Source organism: Pleurodeles waltl, chromosome 2_2 (genome assembly GCF_031143425.1).
Source record: "Pleurodeles waltl isolate 20211129_DDA chromosome 2_2, aPleWal1.hap1.20221129, whole genome shotgun sequence".
In the NCBI taxonomy this organism is placed as follows: domain Eukaryota; kingdom Metazoa; phylum Chordata; class Amphibia; order Caudata; family Salamandridae; genus Pleurodeles; species Pleurodeles waltl.
The window spans coordinates 238,076,841-238,100,287 of NC_090439.1; the positions used below are offsets into that span (position 1 = coordinate 238,076,841).

Here is a 23,447-nt window from a genome sequence, read left to right on the forward strand (position 1 = left end):
AGCACCTGGGACTGCCTAGAAAACTTCAAAAGGCTGGTATGGCAGTACTGGGGGTCCACTGTGGAGCACCCAGAGTGCATGGAATTGTACAACCAATACTAGAGTCAGTATTGGGGTACAATTCCAAGATGATAGGCACCTTATATGGCCATATTCGGAGTTACCATTGTGAAGTTGGACATAGCTATTGACCTACGTCCAGTGCAAGAGTAAAATAGCGCCCCTGCACGCACAAAATCCAGGAAAATGGTCCTGGATGAAGTGGGGGCACCTCTGCTAGTGTAGGGGTGCCCTCACACGCAGGTACTTTGCACCTAGCCTTCGGGGATGGAAGGCCTGGCATATAGATGACTTATAAGCGACCTGCTGCAGTGTAAATGGCTGTGAAATGGTGCATGTATAACTTCACACAGGCTGCAATGACAGTCCTGTAGAAGCCTTTGCATGGGCTCCCTATGGGTGGCAAGAGTGATGCTGCAGCCCACAGGGATCCCCTGGAACCTCAATGCCCTGGGTACCTAGCTACCATATACTAAGGATTGATAAGGCGGCACCAGTATGCCAACTATGAGTGGAATACTGTTAGCAGTATCCAACAACCAAATTTAAAGGGGAGAGAGCATAAGCACTGGGGTCCTGGTTAGCAGGATCCCAGTGACATAGTTAAACACACTGACAAACAGGCCAAATATGGCGGTAACCATGCTAGAAAGAGGCTACTTTCTCACAATAGGACCTGAGCCAGCATGAGCATTTTGAACTTCTCCTTCCTGAGGAAGAGATTGAGGGACTGGAGGTCGAGGATAGGGAGGACCTTTATTAGTAAAATGTAGGCAGTGTTCTAGCAGCTTAGGTAGTCTTGAAGTAGCTGTAGAAGAGCAGCTTAGGCTGAACTAGGAGACATGCAAAGCTCCTGCAATACCACTATAGTTACACAGTACTTATACACAATAAAAGACAATACTCAGTGTTACTAAAAAATAAAGGTACCTTATTTTAGTGACACAAGGCCAAAAATATCTCAGAGGCAATTATACACAATATATACACTAGTAACCAAAATCAGGTAAGTAAACAGTCATAGAATAGTGCAAACAGTAGAAAATACAATAGATTGGAATGGGCCTAGGAGCAACACAAACCATATACTAAAATAGTGGAATGCGAATGTTGAATTCCCCCCTAGGCAAGTGTAGTGCATGGAGGGGCGCTGGGAGTGTAGGAGAACACCAAAGGTAAGTAAAATACCCTGCCCAGGAGCCCAGGAAAGCAGGAGTAATTTACAGCAAGTTTCCTCAGGACACACTACAAGTTGTGATAAAGGATTTTGCAAGAACCAAGCAAGACTTCAAGCAACAAACAATGGATTACTGGACCTGAAGACCTGTGGAGAGAGGAGACCAAGTCCAGAAGTCGAAGAAGAGTCCAGGAAGGACAGGAGCCCCTGCCAACCTAGAAGAAGGTGCAAAAGTGGATTCTCCGGTCAAAAGAAAAGTACAGAAGTGCACCAAAGCAGATGGCTGCGGGTTCCTGCTTGATGAAGGAGATGTCCCACGTCATATTGTTGGATGCAGGCTGTTTGCATCGCTGGATTCTGCCAACATACTTGGTTCAAGCAAGTACGTGGTTTGTGTAAAAAATGAGCTGCCTGGACCACGAGGGACCTGGGGGTCTCAAATCGGACTGAGGAGAAAGAGGGGTCTCTCAGCACTTCAGAGAGCCCTTAGAAGACCAGGCAGCACCCACAGGAGTCCCAGAACACGGGGACAAAGAAGTTGCAAAGTGCTGTCGTCGCAGCACTGCACTGCAAGGTCCCACGCCGCCGGAGAACAACTCAGGGAGTTGTGCGTCGCAGGATGGAGTGCTGGGAACCTGAGCTACACTGTGCACGAAGAACTTTTGGAAGAAGGGCACAGAAGCCCAGGGAGCTGCAGAAGACGCAGAGCACAGGGGTACTGTCACAGCACGGGGAGGCAAGCTCTTACCTCCACCAAATTTGGACAGCTGCACCTTTGGACAGTCTGGGTCACTTCGATCCACCACCTGTGTTCCAGGGAGCACGCTCGTCATCAGGAGAGGAGTCCCAGGGTACCGGTTGTCATCACAAAAGGGTGCCTGTAGAAGCAAGGAAGTGACTCCGTCATTCCACGGGAGATTCCTTTGGTTCTTCTGGTGCATGGTGAAGACAGACAGTCCTCAGTGCGTGCACACCATGGAAACTGTTGAAAATGCTGGCTGGAGCTGAAGTTGCAGGTCACAGGAGTCGTCCTGGATACTTTGTTGCAGTTACAGCGGTACCTGGAGCAGTCTGTGGTTGATCAGACACACGGTGAAGCAGAGGATGCAGAGGAGTCCTGGTAGAATCTTGCAAACCGAATCAGAGGAAACACCCAGAGGAGAGATCATAAATAGCCCTGAGAAGGGAATTGGCTACCTACCCAAGTATGCACCTATCAGGAAGGTCTCTGACGTCACCTGTTGGTACTGGCCACTCGGAGGTCTCCAGAGGGTCCCCACAGTTTTGAATCCAAGATGGCTAACGCCAGGGACACTCTGGAGGAGCTCTGGGCACCACCCCTGGGGTGATGATGGACAGGGGAGTGGTCACTCCCCTTTCCTTTGTCCAGTTTCGTGCCAGAGCAGGGACTGGGGTCCCTGAACCGGTGTAGACTGGATTATGCAACAAAGGCACCGATGGTGCCCTTCAAAGCATTTCCAGAGGCTCTGGGAAGCTACCCCTCCCATGCCTGTAACACCTATTTCCAATGGGAGAGGGTGTAACACCCCTCTCCTAAAGGAAATGCTTTGTGCTGCCTTCCTGGGCTTGAGCTGCTCAATCCCCAAGCTGGCAGAAACCTGTCTGTGAGGTGGCAGCTGCTGAGGCTGCAGTGGAATCCTCAGAGAGCTGGTTTGGCAGTACTGGGGGTCCATGGTGGAGCCCCCAGGATGCATGGGATAGGCTCCCCAATAACAGATTTGGATTGGGGGTCAACTTAATGATCTTAGACACTATGGCCCTCATTCTGACCCTGGCGGTCCTAAACCGCCAGGGCCACGGGCAACGGAAGCACCGCCAACAGGCTGGTGGTGCTTCAGTGCCCATTCTGACCGCGGCGGTAAAGCCGCGGTCAGAAAAGGGGATCCGGCGGTTTCCCGCCGGATTTCCCCTGGGCCAGAGAATCCTCCATGGCGGCGCTGCTTGCAGCGCCGCCATGGGGATTCCGACCCCCTTCCCGCCATCCTGTTCCTGGTGGTAAAACCCGCCAGGAACAGGATGGCGGGAACGGGTGTCGTGGGGCCCCTGGGGGCCCCTGCACAGCCTATGCCACTGACATGGGCCGTGCAGGGACCCCCTAACAGGGCCCCACAAAGATTTTCACTGTCTGCTATGCAGACAGTGAAAATCGCGACGGGTGCTACTGCACCCGTCGCACCCCTGCAACTCCGCCGGCTCCATTCGGAGCCGGCTTCCTCGTTGCAGGGGCTTTCCCGCTGGGCCGGCGGGCGATCTTCTGGCGATCACCGGCCCAGCGGGAAAGTCAAAATGACCCCCGCGGTCTATTGACCGCGGTGCGGTCTTTCAGCGGTTTCCGCCCGGCGGGCGGTGCCCACCGGGCTCAGAATGAGCCCCTATATGGCCATATTTGGTGTTACATTGTGATGCTACATATATGTATTCACATATATGTAGTGCAAGCTTATAATGGTGTCCCCGCACTCAGGAAGTCTGGGGAATTGGCCCTGAACAAAGTGGGGGCACCTTTGCTAGTGCAAGGGTACCCTCACACACAATAACTTTGCACCTAGCCTTCAGTAAATGAAGGTTAGATATATAGGTGACTTATTAGTTACTTAGTGCAGTGTAAAATGACTGTGAAATAGTGTGTGCACTATTTCACACTATTTCACTCAGGCTGCAGTGGCAGACCTGGTAAAAGGTTTGTATGAGCTCCTTATGGGTGGGGAAAAATGCTGCAGCCCCTAAGGATCTCCTGGAACCCCAGTGCCCTGGGTACCTAGGTACCATATACTAGGGACGTATAAGGGGGGTCCAGTGTGCCAATTAGAATTGGAATCTGGAATCACTAAAGTATAGTGACAAATTTGAAAGTAGAAAGAGCAGAAGCACTGGAGTTCTGGTTAGCAGAACTTCAGTGACACAGTCAAGCATACTAACAACACATATAGGCTACAATCTATGAGCACTGGGGTCCTGGTGGCTAGCAGTATCCCAGTGAGACAGGGTACAGATACTGACAAACAGGCAGAAATTGGGGGTAACATACCAAGAAAGATGGTACTTTCCTACAGGAGGTCCTTATCCTTTTTGGGCACCAGAAAGTAGTGGGAATAACAACCACCACCTACTTCTGGCACAGGGACCCTCTCTCTGGCTCCCTTGGCCAAGAGAGCCACAACCTCCTCACGTAGAAGTGCCAAGTGATCCTCGGTAATCCGATTGTAGGATGATGGCATGGATGTAGGGGTGGTCTCAAAGGGAGGGAATACCTCCTTCGGACTATTTGCAAAACCTATCTGTCTGACATGATATAATGTTTGCTGCCGACTGGTCAGTGGTGGGGAAGTGCCAGACTAGGAAGGGTTGAAGACTGCAGCGGAGAGGGGTGGTGGACTGGCAGGACTGCTGGTTCCCTGATCTGTGCAGATGCTGGTTACATCCTCGGCCACGCAGAGGCTGAGCAGCATCTGTGGTACGGTGGTTGGCGAGAAACTGATGTGTCTGGGTGCCCATTCCATAGCCGCAAAAGGAGCAAAAAAGCAAACTAAGGGGGGGAGTGGCAGCAGCGAGGACAAAGGACCAGCCATAACCCGGGACTCCTCAAAGCACTCGAGCGCCAAGTCTCCTTTGTCCCCGAAGAGATGGGTGCCATCAAAGGGCATGTCCATCAAACAAGATTGGGCATCCCCCGAAAAGTCAGATGTCCTTAACCAGGTGTGGTGCCTCAGGAGCACTGTTTAAGCAACCGATTTACTCAACATCTGATTGTGAACTTGGCTGCTTCTCTCCCATCACCACAGCCTGGGACAGATAGGCCCGGGCCTCCTCCTGGACCTGTGGCAGCACTTGTGCAACTTTGTCCCATAAAGAATGGGTGTTGCAGCCCAAAAGGCATGTGGTCTTCACGACCGCAATGTCAGGCTGGAGGAAAAAACAGCTTCTTCCCGAAATTGTCCAGCCTCTTTTATTTCCTATCGGGAGGAGCAGAAGGGAACACGTCATGGGACATTGATGCTTAGAGGACTAAGATCTCAGGGTGGGATGTTGGGTCAGGAAAGTCAGGTCATTAGGCGCAGGCCTATGGCAGTGGGCTATTGTCCTATTAACAGGATCCTCTGTGCTGGGTTTGGACCAGGTCCTCAGCAGGACATCTCTGAAAGCTTCACTGAAAGTCACAAAGGGTTCTGATGTGGAAGTCCCAGGCTGAAGCCCCTCAGTCAGGAGATTGGTCCTGACAGCCACCGAAGGCAACTCGAGACCCATGACCTCGGCTGCTCTTTGCACCATCATGAAGTAAGAAGCCCCCTCCTCCCTAGCCACAATAAGGGGAGAAAGCGTATCAGTGTCAGGGGAGGAATCCAGACCGCTGGCTTCATCCAGTTCCTAAGCCTAGTCCATAGGGTAATTCCAGCGATCCTTTCATACTCTCACTGAACTCATACCCATAAGAATAAGGGTCAGGATTCGATCTAGGGACCACAGCCCGCACTGAAGTCGGAATCGCTGTTGAGCAACACCACTCCAGCTCCGTGTTGGAGTCGGTGATGAGTATAGGATCGACGCAGCCCTCGGGCCCAGGTAAAGCTTTGACGCCAGAAACGTCGTTGGGGAAGGTTCAAATGATTTGCCTGATGCCGGTTTGGATCTGAAGCAGATCCCAGGTTGACCCTCAGAGCTGAGACCGAAGCCAGAGGCATTGAACCTGAAGGGGCCCCTTCCAACCCTGTGGCCCCTGAGGACTCCCCGACAGTGTCAGACTGCCCAAAGATGAGGTGCATAGCCTCATAAAATTCCTTTAATTAGGCAGGGATGGCTCCGTCTCCCGGAAACTCGTGGAGGGTTGGAGCTGACCCAGGAACAGGTCCTGAAGACGGAGGCCTAGAGCGAGGACGCTCCTTCTCCTGCATCGTGTTGTCAGACAGACGGGGTGAAGTTGAAGCACGCTTGTGTTTCTTTGACTTCTTCTTGTGCTTACCCGAACGTCCTGACGATTTCGAATGGGACAAGAAGGAGTGGTGATGGCTCCCTGAGTGGTCTCTGGACCTTCCTGTCGGCTGAGACCAGGGGCAAAGTGGAGCCAGACACTGGGCTGCAAACAGCTTTAGGGACCGCTCCTTCAAAGCCTTCAGGTTCATGGCCCAAAAATCAGAGCATGACTTCGGGTCGTGGCGGCGCTCCAAGCACCACAGACACTCCAGGTGCGGATCCGTCATTGACATCGTGGGGTGACAGGAGTCGCAGGACTTGAAGCTGGTCTTCCTTGACGACATCTCGATGCACCAGAAGTCAAAAAACTTCAACAAAAAGTCAAAAGTCCAGTCAAAAAGCTGCTGTAAGGGTAGCTCTCTCCAGATCTGCGCGTGGGCTGGTGCAGAAAGAAAAGAAATGGCGTCAGCACGCTGGGGTGGTGCCTATATATGACCCGCGACATCATATCTGGCGACCACAATGCCAACGACGGATGCAGAGTCGACCAACGCCACCTAACAGCACGCAAGGCTACTGCTCAAAGTAAAATCTCCAGATCCAGACTAACACATGGTTACATTTAAATGTAAGGAATCTGCAACTAGAAGTCTCCATAAGATACACAAACAATGTAGAGTGCTGAAACATGTTGTTGATGTACCTTTTGGACAAGAAGATAATTATCCCATTTCCCTTGTTTTTGAATAAGTGGAATGAGGACATCAATTCACACATTTTTAGACAGATGATGTTTAAGGGGACCCACCTTAACCCAAAGATAATACACACAGAGTAAATATGACATGGGAAGTAGACACGACTGAGTAGGTAAATAACGAACTATTTCTCTAACATACTAGTGACCTACTACCATATGGGTGCTTACCCAAGGGTTAGATGGAAGGTTAGCTGTAGAGCCCAGTGGGAGAGCATGAAATACTGGGTTAAGTCTTCAAGCATTTATGGTAAGGAGTCAACATGAATTATGACAGCAATTCTACTGCTCTCATTTGAAAATTCCTTATTGAAACGTATGGATTGTTTGCACCTTTTTAGTATTGATATACAGATAAGCAGGAAGGGTGAGCAATACCCTGAATATTTTCTAGCATCATCTTATATACTATTTTATAATGGCAAATACATTGAGGCTAAAGCATAGCGCAAATTTCTTGTCATGGGTTGTCACTTGTGCTCACTCCAGCTCCACCCCATTCACCTCTGGCAATAGTGGCTACCCCTTTTAGACCATGACCAGGACACTGCCACTCAGGAAATTATCTTTGTTAGTGGTAGGAATCATGCTGCCCATGACTGTAGCTGTCAAGTTGTAACCCCGCTTCATTACAAGCACAGTAAATCCTGTCCCTGTGTGGGTACCTTAAGAGATGTGACCATATGCCCCTACTCTATAGCATTCTAGGATCTACAGGTTTTGAGGATCCAATGATTTGAAGATTTACCACAGGATTTAAGTATACCCAGATGCAAGGATTCTGCAGTTCATAAAAGCTCCACCAAAGGCATTGACAAATGCTAGACTTTCATCCCTGTTAATGATAGTAAGCCTCTGCTTGGGCTCTGTTTTGAGTGGAACCCAACAATGGATTCTAGGTGAAGAGGACACTGCAAAAGAAGGGGACAGAGTCTAGTTCACAGGGGAGGGTCCAGGTGGGGCAGGAGCCAATACCCACCCTTCTGTGGATGAAGATCCGGGTTGACGAGGGAAGGTGAAGATAAGCTGTGGAGCCCATGAGCTGCAAAGAGGTCCTTCCAGTCATGCATATGATGTCCCACGTCGGTCGCCGGGTTGCAGATAGTCAGTGATCAGGAGCATCACCAACAAGCCTTGGTAACTGCAAATCTGTGCAAAAGAGGATTTGCAGAGAAGAAAAGGACCAGTAACGTCCAGGGGACTCGACCCTTGGAGGGGAGTTTGGGGTCAGCCATCGGGAGAGCCAGTAGAAGCAGTCAGAGCCCCCCAGGCAATTCACTGGCAGAAAGCAGTACGTTGCACTGAGGTCCAGTCAGCACACCAGGAGAGGAGTCTCATGTTGCTGGAGCAGCAGAGGAGAGACTGTCCTTGCAAGGATGAAGTGCTGGAGGCCGGGGCTACTTGGAGCCTGAAGATCACTTGAAGCAAGATTCAACAAGCCTTGGTTGCTGCAAGAGTCGCTGTGCACAGGTGTACTGTCCTGCAAGGAGAGGCAAGGGCTCACTGTCTCCCGAGTTGGACAACAGGTAGAGAGGACGGAGAGGACCACTCAGAACCACTACATGTGTTGGAGATTTTTCCTGGAGCCAGATGGCAGAATATCCTAGTAGCCGGTCTTCGTTGCCCTAGGTGTCTGCGGATGCCGGGGAGTGACTCCTTGCTTCTTTGGTGCAGCTGAAGTCTTCTCGACCCCAGAGGATGCACAGCTGTGGAAATGTTGGGATTACTGGAAGCAGCCAAAGAAACAATGCTGCAAGGCAAGGTCATCTCAGGAGTTGCAGGCTTGTTTGGTTCCTATGAAGTCCAGGAGTTATTCCAGTGGGCAGGAGCATAAGAGGTTGATGCAGAGGCATTCTGGTGGAGTTTTGCATGCCGAATCTGAGGACCCACCCACAAGGGAGTCCCTAAATAGCCCTTACAAGTGGCGTAGTCACTCTGCAGGATGACCACCTATAAGACCGGGACACTGCGACAGACACCTGTCCTAGCCAACCAGATGGTTCCAGGGACCTCTGCACATCTTGTTTCCAAGATAGCAGAATCAAGTGGCCACCTGGAGGAGCTCTGGGCACCACCCCTGGGGTGGTGATGAACATGGGAGTGGTCACTCCCCTTTCCTTTGTGTGGTTTTGCGCCAGATGAGGGACCGCGGGTTCCTGGACTGGTGCAAACCAGATTATGCAAGGAAGGCATCAAATGTGCCCTTCAAAGCAAGCCGCTGGCGTGGGGAGGCTACCCCTCCTCAGCCTTGTTACACTTATTTCCAAGAGAGAGGGTGTTGCCTCCCTCTCTAACAGGAAATAATTTGTTCTGCCTTCCCCTGCCTGAGCTGGTCAAGCTGCAGGATGGCAGAACTCTGCCTGAGGGGCTGCAGCAGCGTGTGCTGCCCGCAAACACGGGAAGACTGGTAGGAGCAATAGTGGGGGTCCTTTAAGGTGCCCTCTGGTTGCATGGAATCATGCTACCAATACAGGTATTAGTAATGGGGTATGATTTCGACATGTTTGACACCAAACATGCCTAGGTTCGGAGTTACCATTATGTAGCTGGACCACAGGTAGTATGACCTGTGGCCAGTACACGGATAAAACGGCTTCCCTGCACTTACGTAGTCCAGTGCATTGGAACTAGAGTTTGCAGCGGCACCTCTGCTCATGCAGGGGTGCCTCACACACAGGAACCTGCACCCTGCCCTCTGGGCTAGGAGGGCCTACCACAGGGGTGACTCTCAGTGACCTGATGCAGTGACCTGTGGTGAAAGGGTGCATGCACCTTTTTATGCAGGCTGCAATGGTAGGCGTGCAGACACAGTTTGCATGGGCTCCCATGGGTGGTATAATATATGCCACAGCCCATAGGGGACCCCAGGTGTACCAATGCCCTGGGTACCTACGTACCATATACTAGGGACTTACAAGGGTACACCAGTATGACAATTGTGGAGTGTAAAGGGTACCAAAACAACCACATTTAGAGGAGAGAGCACAGTCACTGGGGTCCTGGTTAGCAGGACCTTAGTGAAAACAGTCTGAACACACTGATAAAGAAGCAGAAAGTGGGGGTAACCATGCCAAAAAGAGTGACTTTCCTACACATGTATGCAGAATGAATTCCTGACCAGTTTCTGGATGTCCACAACATTGCAACACTAGATGAAGATGGTCAGAACTCTCTAGCCAAAGTCAAACTACATAGCATTCTGTTAAGACTTATAGGCCCTTCATCGAGAGGACCAATGAGTAAGGGCAGAGCTACAAATATATAATCCCAAGGAAGAAGCCTTGTCATTGCCAGGAGTGTTGCACCCCAGCCTCCACTCAATCTTCTTCTTCACTCCCTGCAGGAACCATGCCAAAGGCAATAACCTGAATAATTTATCGATCAGGTTAGCTCTGAGTTTGTTACCAAAGTAAATATTGTGTATGTATCATTTCCCCTAGCATGTTACCATTCATGCAAAATCCATGTAAATGAAAAAATGTGTGCATTTTAAGTTGATGTAAGAGCAGAAGTTGTGTAGTCTGTTTAATGTTAAAATATAACATCACTTGTGAGATACAATCAGAAAGAACCTCCATCTGTTGGACTTCTTTCATTTCCTTGTGCCCCTACTCCCTCTTCACTATCAGGACCAAGTGCAGTCTTGGATACGTTCAGCACTGTCCACATGGAATATGACAAGTATATTCCATGTCATTCCTGCAACAATATTCAGATTTACAGGATAGTGGTGGCTAGAGTCTGACATACAGCCTTTGTAAAAGCAGGGAAGAGTTTCATGGAATGCTTTTATAAAAAGGCTTGGACCATTCTCTTTGGGCCAGAACTTGCTATAAGGAAATCAAATACAATGATGTACTACAGAGTGTTTGACACTGTTTGCGATTCCCAGTGGGTCGCAAATGGACCTGCCTCATCAATATTCATGAGGCAGATCGCAATTTATTGACCAAATGCGAATGGCCAAAAGTCACAAGGATGGTGGCCTGCTGTTGTCAGCAGACCACCATGTCTGTGACTACTTTTTCAATAAAGCATTTTTTTTAAATGCAGCCCAATTTTCTTAAAGGAAAATGGGATGCATTTCAATAACAAACAAAAAAAGTTTTCTTTGATTTTTTAAGAGGAGTCAGTGGGACAAGTGCTTGCTTTTAAAAAACGTTTTTGCAACCATTCACAATGGGGAAGGGGTGTCTTGGGGACTCCTTCCCGTTTGCGATTGGGTTCCCACCTACTTGAAGTAGGTGTTAAACTGTGAATGTTTTGCAACCACATCATGGTTGCAAAAATTCATACATCCCCCTGCCAGTCGCTCCTAGGAAGGGACCTCCTTAACATTCCCTTTCCTAATACCGAATCACTAACCCATTTTGCGATTCAGTAGTAGGTTACCGAATCCCAAACTGGGTTTGGCACATGGGGAAATGCTTTTTAGTGGTCGCAAACGGCCCGATTCTCTGTTTGCGACCACTAAAAACTTTTGTACATCTGGCCCGTTGTTCTTTGACTCAACATTATTTATGGAGCGTCTACTAAATAAGTGTGTGAAAGGCTTATAGTTTTTGGGATACTGTTTGCATAAAAGGCTGGAATATAGTGGCTGTTACATTCAGTGCACTTGATAAAACAATATGGCATATGATACTACTACAAATACAGCTGCACAGTGGCAATCTCATCTCACCTGAATGCTTTCAAAGATGTGTTCAAATGCTCTTGGAATAATGCCTCTTTGTACTGCAGGGTCTCGGATCCCCTGCATGGTAAAAGACTTCCCACTACCAGTTTGTCCATATGCAAATATGGTGCCATTGTAGCCTTCTGTGACACCCTGTAGGTACAAATAAAAAGAAGAACCTTACCACAAAATTATGTTTTACAATTCTCAGTTGCATTGATTCTGTAAGATAACAAGCCATACCAAGCTTACGATAAATGATAGAAATATACTATGCCAACTACTGATAATAGCACAAGATGAATGGAAACAGGATAACATCAGTGTCAGGCTTGCAAATACATTTTAAAACTGCATTAGAAGGTAGGACATCATCCTCAAGGGAGTTTACCCCAAATCAAGGAGAAACCCTTAGGGGAGGGGACTCGGGTATACCATAAATATGCAAAATAAAGAGTAATAATATAGGGATTCAAAAGAATGAAGGTGTGAGACTACTGTCATCCATCGGGAATCCACCATAGAGTCTCCTTGCTTCATATTACACATTTGGATATCTTGTGTTAAAATGCATACATCTCTCTCAGAATTTATTTCCACAAATAACTTGAAAACAAATTCTTAAGCCTTTAAAAGTCACTAGAAAAGATTAAAAAGTGACCTTTTAAAAATATCTTTTAAAAACCTCTTCTCATTCTTTTTAAAGTAAGAGTAGGGAAAATATATGGCAATGTAGCTGTACAGTCCGCAGCATTGAAAACAATTAGAATAGGACTCTTCGCCTTTAAGAGCCCATTGACTTTCAGTGTACAGTCATGCGCTGCTGGTGGCAATGAAGTATGTTCTTCTGGACAAACAAATTAGCAGTACTTATTTTATCTTTTTCCTCAGGGAGCAGGGATGGTTGCTTAGGATGTCAGTGGGTATTCCTCTGAGAGAAAACTAGGGTTACAGGTACAAAATCATTCCTTCTCTCCCAAGTGATCTCCATTGATAATCATAAGCACTGAGTAGATTAACAAGCTCATTCCCAATAATTCTGCGAGGGAGGAGATAAAAGGCAACAGTGTAATTAGGCAAACACATTTCTCAGAAAGGCGTGCCTGACTTGGGCATCTGCCCTCGTATCAGAATCAAGGCAATAGTGTCTTGTAAAGGTATGAATCAATCTCCAAGTTACAGCTTTACATGTTTCAGTAATTGGAATGTTTCTAAATAGTACAGCAGTAACTATTTTACATCTAGTGGAAGGGGCTCTAGATCTTCCAGGCAGGGGTTTGTTGGCCTTTTGATAACAAAGGATTATGCAGGAGACAATCCATCTAGACAAGAATTGTTTTGAAGTGGCCAAATCTGTCTGTAAAGGTTCACAGTTCACAAACAGTTGCTTTGACTTCCTTTAAGTTTTTGACCTATCTAGGTACAGCTTCAAACATCCCCCTAACTAAGATCAGGAGAATGGAGAGATCTCTCTGCAGGAGAAGAGGGTTTCTATAAATGTAGAAACTGAAATAGTCTGACTGACATAAAAATAAGACACTACTTTAGGGAGGAATTTAGGAAAAGCCCTCATCACTACCCCATTATTATGCAAAAATTGTGTAAGGCTCATGGGAACATAGGGCCTGTATCTCACTTACTTTTCAGGCAGAAGTTATGGCAACCAAGAAGGAAGACTTCCATGGTAAGTATTGGTGAAAAGCCTTATGAATGGGTTTGAAGGGAGGAGCCATAAGGCAAGAAAGGAAAATATTTAATTCTAATGGAGGAGAAGGTCTCCTGAGAGGAGGATGTATCTTTTTAATGCCCTCTACAAAATCCTTGATCATAGGAATTCTGAAAAAGGACATTTGTGAAGGACATTTTCTTTAAGCTGTGACTGCTGTGAAATGTACTCTGTAACAGAGGAGAATTGTAATTTCACTTTAGCCAAATGGAGGAGGTATGGAAGAACCGCCTCTTCTTGGCAAGTGAGAGAATTTAAAGTGTTCTGAGAGCACCAGATGGAGAATCTCTTCCACTTAAATGAATAAGAAGTACTAGTAGATGGTTGTTTGGGCTCTCTCAATACATCTATAAATTTCTCAGGGAGGTTCCGGTAATCATACTGTATAAGTTCAGGAGCCGAGCAGCTAAGCTAAACGAGGGAATGTTGGGGTGTTGAATCTGGCCTCCGTGCTGCTAAAGAAGATCCAGTCTGCATGGCAGCCTGCTGTGTGGACACTCGGAGAAGTGAAGGAGATCTGTGAACTGCCATTGTCGGGCCACTCCGGAGCAATGAGAATCACACTGGCCTTCGAGTGTGACAGCTTAATAATCACAGGCAGCAGGGGGATCGGAGGAAAGGCATAAACAAAACTGCCGGACCAATTAATTAAAAAAACATTCTCCAGCATGTCTGATTAGTAAAATCTTGAGGGAAAGCTTGGGAACGTTTTATTTTGTCCACCTGCAAAAAGATCTATTTGGGGAAATCCCCAGTCTGAAAAGATGTTGCGAAGTACAGAATTGTTTAATACACATTTATGATTTTTTTTTTTATGATTCTGCTGAGAGTGACTTCTTGAGCGTTCTGGATTCACAGTAGATGTATCTCTGTAATCTTGAGATTTCTGGACATTAGTAATTTACAGATTGTTTGTGTTTATAGAGACAAAGGTCTGGATCTTGTTCCTCCCTGCTTCTTCAGATAATGCATGGTTGTTCTACTGTCTGCCTGAAGATGGACACAATTAATTATGAATGACAGGAGAGAAGCCTTCAGTGCTAGATGTACTGCCGGTTGATGTAGTAAGATTATTACTTCTGAGACCACATCTTGTATCTGTAGATGGTCCATGTGAGCACCCCAACCTCTTAGGGAGATATATGTCACTATGGTTTGGGTTGGTACATCTTGATGGAAATTCATTTCTTTGAGTAGATTTCCTGAACGACGCCACTACCTGAGTGTCTGTTTTACATGAATGGTCAGTATTACCCTGTCCTCCCATCGTCCTGAGAGCTGATCCCATTGATCTACTAGACATTGTTGTAATGGCTGTATGTAGAGATGTGCATTCAGGGCCAGAAAAATGCACAATGCCATCAATCCCAGGAGAGAGGAGACTTGTCTCGCCATTGGATTTACTACTGCTTTCAGATTGTGACATTTCTGGAGGATAGGTAGTTGTCTCTCCTAAGGAGAAAACACTTTTGTGTACACTGTGTCTAGGACTGCACCCTGGTGGTGAGGGGATTGAACTGGTATTGAGATTGTTTTGCTGTGATTCACATGCAGACCTAGCTGATTGAGAGTCATGCCAGCTAGTTGATAATGTTGACTTGCTAGTTAGTACTAAGATGCCTTGATGAGCCAATGGTCTACAAATGAAAAGACTAAAGTTTTCATTTTCCTGAGGTGAGCTGCTACAACCCCCATTAGACAATGTCTGCGATGCAGATTTGAGACAGAAAAAAAAGACCTTGTATTGATAATGTTCCCTTCCTGCAGTGAACCTCAGAAATTCCTCAGTTTCGTATCTATAGAGATGTGAAAATAGCCATCTTGTAGATCTATTGACCATAACCAATCCACCAGATGGAGTTGAGGGTATATTTGATGATAAGCCAACATTGCAGATTTTTGTTTACAAATCTGCTTGTTTACTTTCTTAAAGTCTAAGAATGGGTCTGTACACATTTTCAGAGCTTTTTTCACTAGGAAGTAACAAGGATACCTTTCCATGCCTCTCACATGGGAGGGGATATGTTCAATCCCGTGTTTCTGCAAGAGTATGGAGACTTTTTATTGTAGTTTATCCCGATGGAAGAAGGATGGTTTCTTCAGTGGAATTGATGGCAGAGAACAATCGAATCTGAGACAGTATTATTAAAGTGCTACATTTGTCAGTGGTTCGTTGTCAGTGGTTATTTTATGCTACGCTTGTGTTACACTTCTCCCTACTGGAGTGGGTAACAGAGGAGAGAAAAGAAAGGACCCACTGTTTGCCACTCGTTGGTTTAGTTGCTCGGGCAGATGATTGCTGACTTCCTCTGTAACTTGACTGATGGCACAGTTGCTGATGCCTGTGTGCCTGTTGATATGATTGTTGTCGTTGTTGCCCTTGAAAAAATCAAAGTGGTGCGTTGGTTGAACCTTCTGATGGAAGTACCAGCAGTCATAGCACATATAGGAATGTCTCCTATATTCCTGACTTTCCTCTAATCTGACAGCTTTCAGAGTGTTGAGTTCGGATTTCATCTCATCATAGGCATGAGTGTCAAACAAAGTACTTTCTGAAAATGGCACGTTCTTAATTCAAAGAAGGTTTTATTTTTTCAAGCCTCTCAGCCAAGAAGAACATCCAAGTGCTAGGTGGTGATGGTAGGCATGTGCTACTAGAGTGGATTAATCTGCTGCGGCATTGATGACCTAGTTTGACACCATCGTGCCTTCACTGATGATTTTTTGGAAGTCCTAATGTTTACCTCTGGGAACATCTTCCAAGAATTGTTGAATGAAGTTCCACAGAGACCTATCTTAAGTGTAGGAGGCTGGTCTGGTTTGTAATGGATACCTTGAGTACTTACACCTTATACCAGGTCCAGTTATCCCTTATTAGTAAAATGTAGTAGTGTTCTAGCAGCTTAGGCTGATAGAGGTAGCTATAGCAGAGCAGCTTAGGCTGAACTAGGAGACATGCAAAGCTCCTGCAATACCACTTATAGTTACACAGTACTTATACACAAGCAAAGACAATACTCAGTGTTACAAAAAATAAAGGTAGTTTATTTGGGTGACACAAGGCCAAAAATATCTGAGAGGCAATACTCCTTCTGGAGGTAAGTATTATACACAATATATACCCTAGAAACCAAAATACGGTAAGTAATTAGACATAGGATAGTGCAACACTAGGAAATGCTTTAGAATGCAAAGGGAGAAAATAGATCTAGGAGCAACACAAACCATATACTAAGAAAGTGGAATGTGAATCACACATTCCCCCCTAGACTAGTGAAGTGTGTAGAGAATCCCTGGGAGACTAAGAAAACCACAAAGGTGAGTAAAATACCCCACCCCAGAGCCCAGGAAAGTAGGGGTAAAGTACTGCAAGTTTCCTTAGGACACACTACAAGTCGTGATTAGAGTTATTGCAAGAACCAAGCAAGACTGCAAACAACAAATGATGGATTCCTGGACCTGAAGACCTGCAAAGGAAGGAGACAAAGTCCAGAAGTCGGAAGAAGTTCCAGGAAGGACAGGAGCCCCTGCCAACCTAGAAGAGGGTGCAAAAGAAGAGTCCCAGGTTGGACGAAGACTGCAGAAATGCACCAAAGGAAGATGTCTGCGGGTTCCTGCATGATGCAATGGATGTCCCACGAAGAGATGTTGGATGCAGGCAAGTCTCGGCGATGGATTCGTCAAACAAGCCTTGGTTAATGCAAAGCCGCGTTTTGCATCAAAGTGGCGCTGCCTGGACCCAGGAGGGACTTGGGGGCCTCAACTCGGACTGTGGAGGCAGAGGGGGCTCCCAATACTGGAGGGAACCCACAGATGACTAGGCAGCACTCATGGAGGTCCCAGGACACGGGGACAAAGAAGGAGCAATTTGCAGGTGGTGCAGCACTACAAAGGAAGTTCCCACGTCGCCGGAGGACAACTCAGCAAGTTGAGCTTCGCAGGATAGAGAGCTGGGGACCTGGGCCAGGCTGTGCAAGAAGAATTCTTGCAAATAGTGCACAGAGGTCCCAGGAGGTGAAGACGACGTGGTGCACAGGGGTACTGTCGCTAATGGGGAAGGCAAGCTCTTACCTCCTCCAAATTTGGACAGCAGGACTTTAGGACAGTCTGTGTCGAAGGGGTCAACCACCTGTGTTCTAAGGAGCACGCTCATCACCAGGAGAGGAGTCACTGAGAACCGGTGGTCGACTTAGAAGGTGCCTGCAAGAGCAGGGATGTGACTCCGTCACTCCACTGGAGATTTCTTCGGTCCTTCTGGTGCAGCTTGAAGACAGGGAGTCCCCAGAGCTTGCACACCGTGGAAACTGTTGCAGTTGCTGGCTGGAGCTGAAGTTGCAGAGGAAAAGTAAGTCCTTCTGGATACTTTGTTGCTCTTACAGTGGTTCCAGGAGCAGTTTGCGGTCGGTCCGAGGTCAGACGATGAAGCAGTAGTTGCAGAGGATTCCTGAATGAAACTTGAAAGCAGAATCTGAAGAGAAACACACAGACCCAGAGAAGGGGGTTGGCTACCTTATCAGGTATGGACTTATCAGGAGGGGTCTCTGACGTCACCTGCTGGCACTGGCCACTCAGAGGCCTCCAGAACGCCCCCACACCTTGGAAAACAAGATGGCTGAAGTCTGGGATACACTGGAGGAGCTCTGGGTACCACCCCTGGGGTGGTGATGGACAGGGGCGTGGTCACTCCCCTTTCCTTTGTCCAGTTTCGCGCCAGAGCAGGGACTGTGGGTCCCTGAACCGGTGTAGAGTGGTTTATGCAAGGAGGGCACCATCTGTGCCCTTCAAATAATTTCCAGAGGTTGTGGGAAGCTACCCCTCCCCAGCTTGTAACACATATTTCCAAAGGGTGAGGGTGCAACATCCTGCTCCCAAAGGAAATGCTTTGTTCTGCCTTCCTGGGACTGAGCTGCTCAGACCCCAGGAGGACAGAACCCTGTCTGTGAGGTGGCAGCAGCTGCAGCTGCAGTGCAAGCCTCAGAGAGCTGGTTTGGCAGTACTGGGGGTCCATGGTGGAGCCCCCAGGATGCATTAAATTGGATCCCCAATACCAGATTTGGAATGGTGAGCAATTTCATGATCTTAGACACCTTATATGGCCATATTTGGGGTTAACATTGTGAAGCTACATATAGGTATTGACCTATATGTAGTGCATGCGTGTAATGCCATCCACGCACTCAACTTCAGTGACACAGTTAAGCACTAGTGACAACACACACATTAGGCCATACATTATGAGCACTGGGGTCCTGACCAGCAGGATCCCAGAGAGACAGACCAAAACATACTGACATATAGGTAAAATATGGGGTAACATGCCAGGAAAGATGGTGCTTTCCTACAATAGGGCACAAGGAGGGAAGTTGTAACTTTCATAGAATCTGCCAAAGTCCCACCGACTTTTCTGCCCACCAAATCCAATCTTTTCCTTTCCTTGTCAGGAGGTACAGTAGAAGATAGAGCTGTGGCATGTAGTTTCCAAGCAGCTGAGACGATGACCGCCTGGAATAGGGCTGAGCAAAGAAAAAATGGATTTTGATCCAGTCGTCTATATTTTTTCTGTAGGTGCGATGGTGCAGCCTTCAAGGTAGCCAGTTTAAAAGAAAAACATTCCATAGCTAGTTCTTAGAGAACTTGTACCAAAGGTCTAGCTGCAGATCTTTGAAGAAGGGTCTCAAAAGTTACTGACAGGGATGTTGTGGCAGTCGGTAAATCAATATCACATTTCTTAGCCCTCCTAATAAGTACCCCCTGAAAGTGCTGACATCATCCACAGGAAATATTTTAGCTGGAGAAAAATCAGTTAAAGTTGTTGAATTCAGTCCTGAAGAAGATATGGTATGACAAGACCGCGACTCTCTCGATCTGGATGTAGAATGTTTTCTCCATCTTGTGCGTAAACGTCTGTGAGATCTTGGACAATGACAACACTACACTTGACCTTGACCTAGATCTACAGCTGCGAGGTCTGGTGTGACCGGAGCCAAATCTAAGGTCCCTTGGTATAAGTGCCACTGGTGAAGAAGACTGTGGTGGTCAAGAAGGAGTGGCTGGAAGTATTGGCAGTGGAAGTAGCACTGGAAACGCTGACTGAGGAGGAGGAGGAGGCAGCGTAAGGGGGTAGACACAAATATGGAGGAAAAGTGGATTCCGTTGGAGCCAGAGTAGGTGTTTGAAAATCTAGAACGGTCACTGGAGAAATCAGCCTGGATTGAGAATAGGCTTGGGAGTATTCTGAATCAGACTTTCATGATAGCCTGCACGCTTTCATCTGGGAGAGTTACACTGCGGTCTTGGTCAGAGAAGTTAAATGATGTCTCAAAGTCAAACCATGTCTCAACATTCAATGTCGAACTAGCTTCTGACGGTGAGCAGGTAGGTGGTTTATGTCCTCAACATTAAATAAGAGTGCTGTTTTTCGCCAGATCTTCTCCTTTTGGATCTCTCACTTGGAGTCCTCAGAGTGTGACATAGGGGCATTGGTATAGGGAACAGTCTCTTCTCGCCCTTCAGATGTTTTTCCAGTCAGGGAATCTTGCCTTCTGCGGTGCTCCACTTGGCCATGCAGCCGAATCTTCTCTCTCTCCATCAAAGAGTGCCTGAAAAGTGTCTTGCAGTGGGAACACGTCTTGAGGTCCTGAGAGTCAGGCAAACAAAGAAAACAAATCCTGTGTGAGTCAGTTTGGCCATTTTTATGCCACATTCTGGGCAGTTTCCATAAAGAGAAGGCATTTTGCACAAAATCAGATCTATTTCTCGTGAGAAAAATATCTAAAAAAATCTAAAAGCACTCTACACCCTAAAGGACTTCCAGTTGAATCACTTTATAAAGCAACATAGGAAAAGGTTTGAAAGAAAAAAAAAAGCCTAAAAAAGACAGAGCTATGCTCCAGGAACCTGTCATCATGAGCTGGAAAAAAGAACTGCGTAAACTGTCACCTGAAGGGCGTGATGGGGCACTGGAGGTCAAGGTTCTCCTAAAGGCACAGTACCCTATTTTCATTGTTTTCAACGCCGCAGCCTGTACAGCAACATTGCCATTTATTCTTGCTTCTCTTAATTTAAAAAGAAGCAAAACAAGTTTGTGAAGGTCATTTTTAAAGGGTCACTTTTTAATCTTTTCTAGTGACTTTTAAAGGCTTAAGCCTTTCTACTTCCAAATTTCAAAGTAATTCAATATAATTAGCAATATAGCCCCTCATTATGAACCTGGCGGTAAACACTGTCGACCGCTGTGGCAACGGTGAACAGAAGACCGCCATTGGCGGTGAACAGAGACCCGCCATATAATAAACCAAAAATGAGAAACCAACAAAAATCACCCGTCCACCAGTCTCCGCCAGGACATCGTCGGCGGAAATGCTGGACCTCCCACCCCGCCCTCCAAATAATGATGAACAAATCATCTTGGTGGTCGGTGGAAGCCGAACGACCATTGGCGGAGCAGACCTCCACAGGCGGCAAGTGGACCCAACAGTAAGAAGTGCACACATTGGATAAGTTAGAAACCCACACACCTGACACACATCCACAACACTATAAAACACTCACAGACACACCCCACAATCCTTTGCAACAAAATTAGGCCAACGAAGATAGAGAACACCAGAAGCAGACACCGAACGCCACAATCCACAATACTTACACCCAACCACACAAGAGCACCCTCACCTAAACCCACACCGAGACCATTCACAACACTCACCATGGCACCCACCAAACACCTATGCTTCACAGAAAGGGAGCTAAGGACCATGGTGGACTAGATCCTGAAAGTCGAGCCACAACTATTCGGGGCTCAGGTGCACCACACACCCATCGCCAGGAAGATGGAGCTATGCAGACAATAGTCAACAGGGTCAATGCAGTGGGACACCATCCACGCATCAGGGACGTCATCCGCAAGAGATGGAAAGAACTGCGGGGGAAGGTCAGGGCCATGGCATCTAGGCACCACATTGCAGTCCAGAAGACTGGGGGAGGACCTTCACCAACACCACCCGACTTCACTGACTGGGAGGAAAAAGTATTCGCCATCCTGCACCCTGAGGGCCTCACTGGACTCACTGGAGGAATGGACTCTGGTAAGTCGTCTACAATCACCCTATATCCATCACACCTGGAATGCATGCACCACCCCACCCCTCCAACACCCACCAGGACCACTACTCCACCCAACTCACAGGCACTGAATCCACTCTCCCTGCATGCCCACAAACCCACTAACAGGCCCACATCCCTCCCCCTGTGCACAGCCACCCATCCCTGCAAGGAGACACAATGCCCTGTAACACCCACAATGCAGCTCCACATCCCAAAGCTAAAAGCAATGCTAACCTCACCAAAGCATCCTGCACGGCTCCAAAGTGTGTAAGCCTCACAAACCCCCCCAGGCCTCTGCACCCCATCAGACCATGCTAATGTAACAGACATGTCCATTTACCCCAACAGCCTCCACCACCCATGCCACCCTGACGGACAGGATAAGGAGTGGCAGCGCCCCACAGGGAGACAGAGGCACCTCACAGGATACTGGAGATGGAACCCTGAACACTAGTGATCTGGCTGGTCCCTCAAACAGTCCTGGACTGTCATCATCCAGCAGCCCCACCCAGGATACCACTGACACCCCTACCACCCAGCCAATTCCAGCAGGCCCGGGCAACCGTCCCCACACCAGTGTATCCAGGCCACAGACTGGTGGAACACAGGTACAGAGGTCACAGTCATCCTCTACCAACAGGCAGGAAGACAATGGCCCCAGTACAAGTGGTACCGCCAGACCTGTGCAGGGGACACAGGCACAGGGGGCTAGGCCCAGTGGGAGGGCATCATTGGCCCAGGGGGGAGGACACAGGATGGATGCTGCAGCCCAGGATGTGATTTCGGAAGGTCCTGGGAGCCTACCACCATACCCAGGACAGATTGGCCCAGATAGTATCCACCCTGGGGCAGAGTCAGAGGATGCAGCAAGCACATGGAGCAGTGGAAACTGCACAATGCCACAATGGCCAGCATAGCAGGTGCGCTGCTGCAGCTTGTCCAAACACAGCCTGAGGCCCACACAGAACATGAAGCCCCCACTACAGCACAGGATCCAGACCGGACAACAAGAGCATCAGCATCAACTTCACATGTACTACCCTCTGAGGAAATACAGGGGACATCCATCCCAACCCCTACAGGCCAACAACAGGTGCCCAAACGGACCCTAAGGCCAAGATATGGGACAGGAACACCTGCCAAGAACAAGGGCCCCTCTAAGAAGTGACTCTGCTAAAAACTGTCTACCAACTGTCCCACTCAATCAACCACCAAACAGTACTACAAATAACGAAAACTCATGTAAGCATGGATGGACCTACCAATACTGCCAACAATGCTGCCACCATGTTGCCATTTGGGATAACCACCATTGACCCACTCCCATCACTGTAAACTGCACGATTTTATCCCTGCACCAAATAAAACACACTTTTCACCTGTTACAAAATCCCCTGTCATTATGTGTGAACAAAGTGAAGTATGGATGCAAATGGTTGATAACTCCTTTATTTGTACCTGAGTAGCATGAAAAGCACCACACGCTTTACATGTTGTTTTGACTAAATATGTGTTGAAATAATAGACTAAATTGTAATCTGTCCTATGCAGACCTGGTCACAGTGGCAATTAGTATTGATCCAACCCCCGACTCCCCCCCCCACAGATGACAAGGCACACTGACAGTATGATGCACAGGCACCAATCTCATCCAATTGTCCACATAGTATCAGTTGGGTCCTGGAATTTACATCTTCCTCTTCCTCATCATCACTCTCATCCCCTATCTGAGGAAGCTGGTCTGGATATACAGCACGCTCCTCCTCCAAGAGGGGGATAGAATTTCTCACTGCCAGGTTGTGCAGCATTCAGCAGGCCACCACTATTCTACACACCTTTTCAGGTCCATAGGCCAGGGAACCGCCAGAGATATGTAAACAACACAATCTAGCCTTCAGGAGACCTATTGTGCGCTCTATCACCCTCCTAGTACGTCCATGGGCCTCATTGTAATTCCTCTCTGCATCTGTTCCAGGATTCCTCACTGGTGTCAGGAGCCAACGCAAGTTGAGATAGC

General features: G+C 47.7%; 1 protein-coding gene across 1 annotated transcript in view; it reads right to left on the bottom strand.

Annotated features, from left to right (window-relative positions):
* LOC138275894 (kinesin-like protein KIF17) overlaps window positions 1-23,447 on the bottom strand; it is a 1,877,333-nt gene that overhangs the window by 1,782,418 nt on the left and 71,468 nt on the right. Inside the window, exon 2 of the mRNA XM_069219138.1 lies at window positions 11,608-11,754. Within this exon, the coding sequence (XP_069075239.1) occupies window positions 11,608-11,754 (147 nt within the window). The remainder of the gene's footprint in view (window positions 1-11,607; window positions 11,755-23,447) is intronic.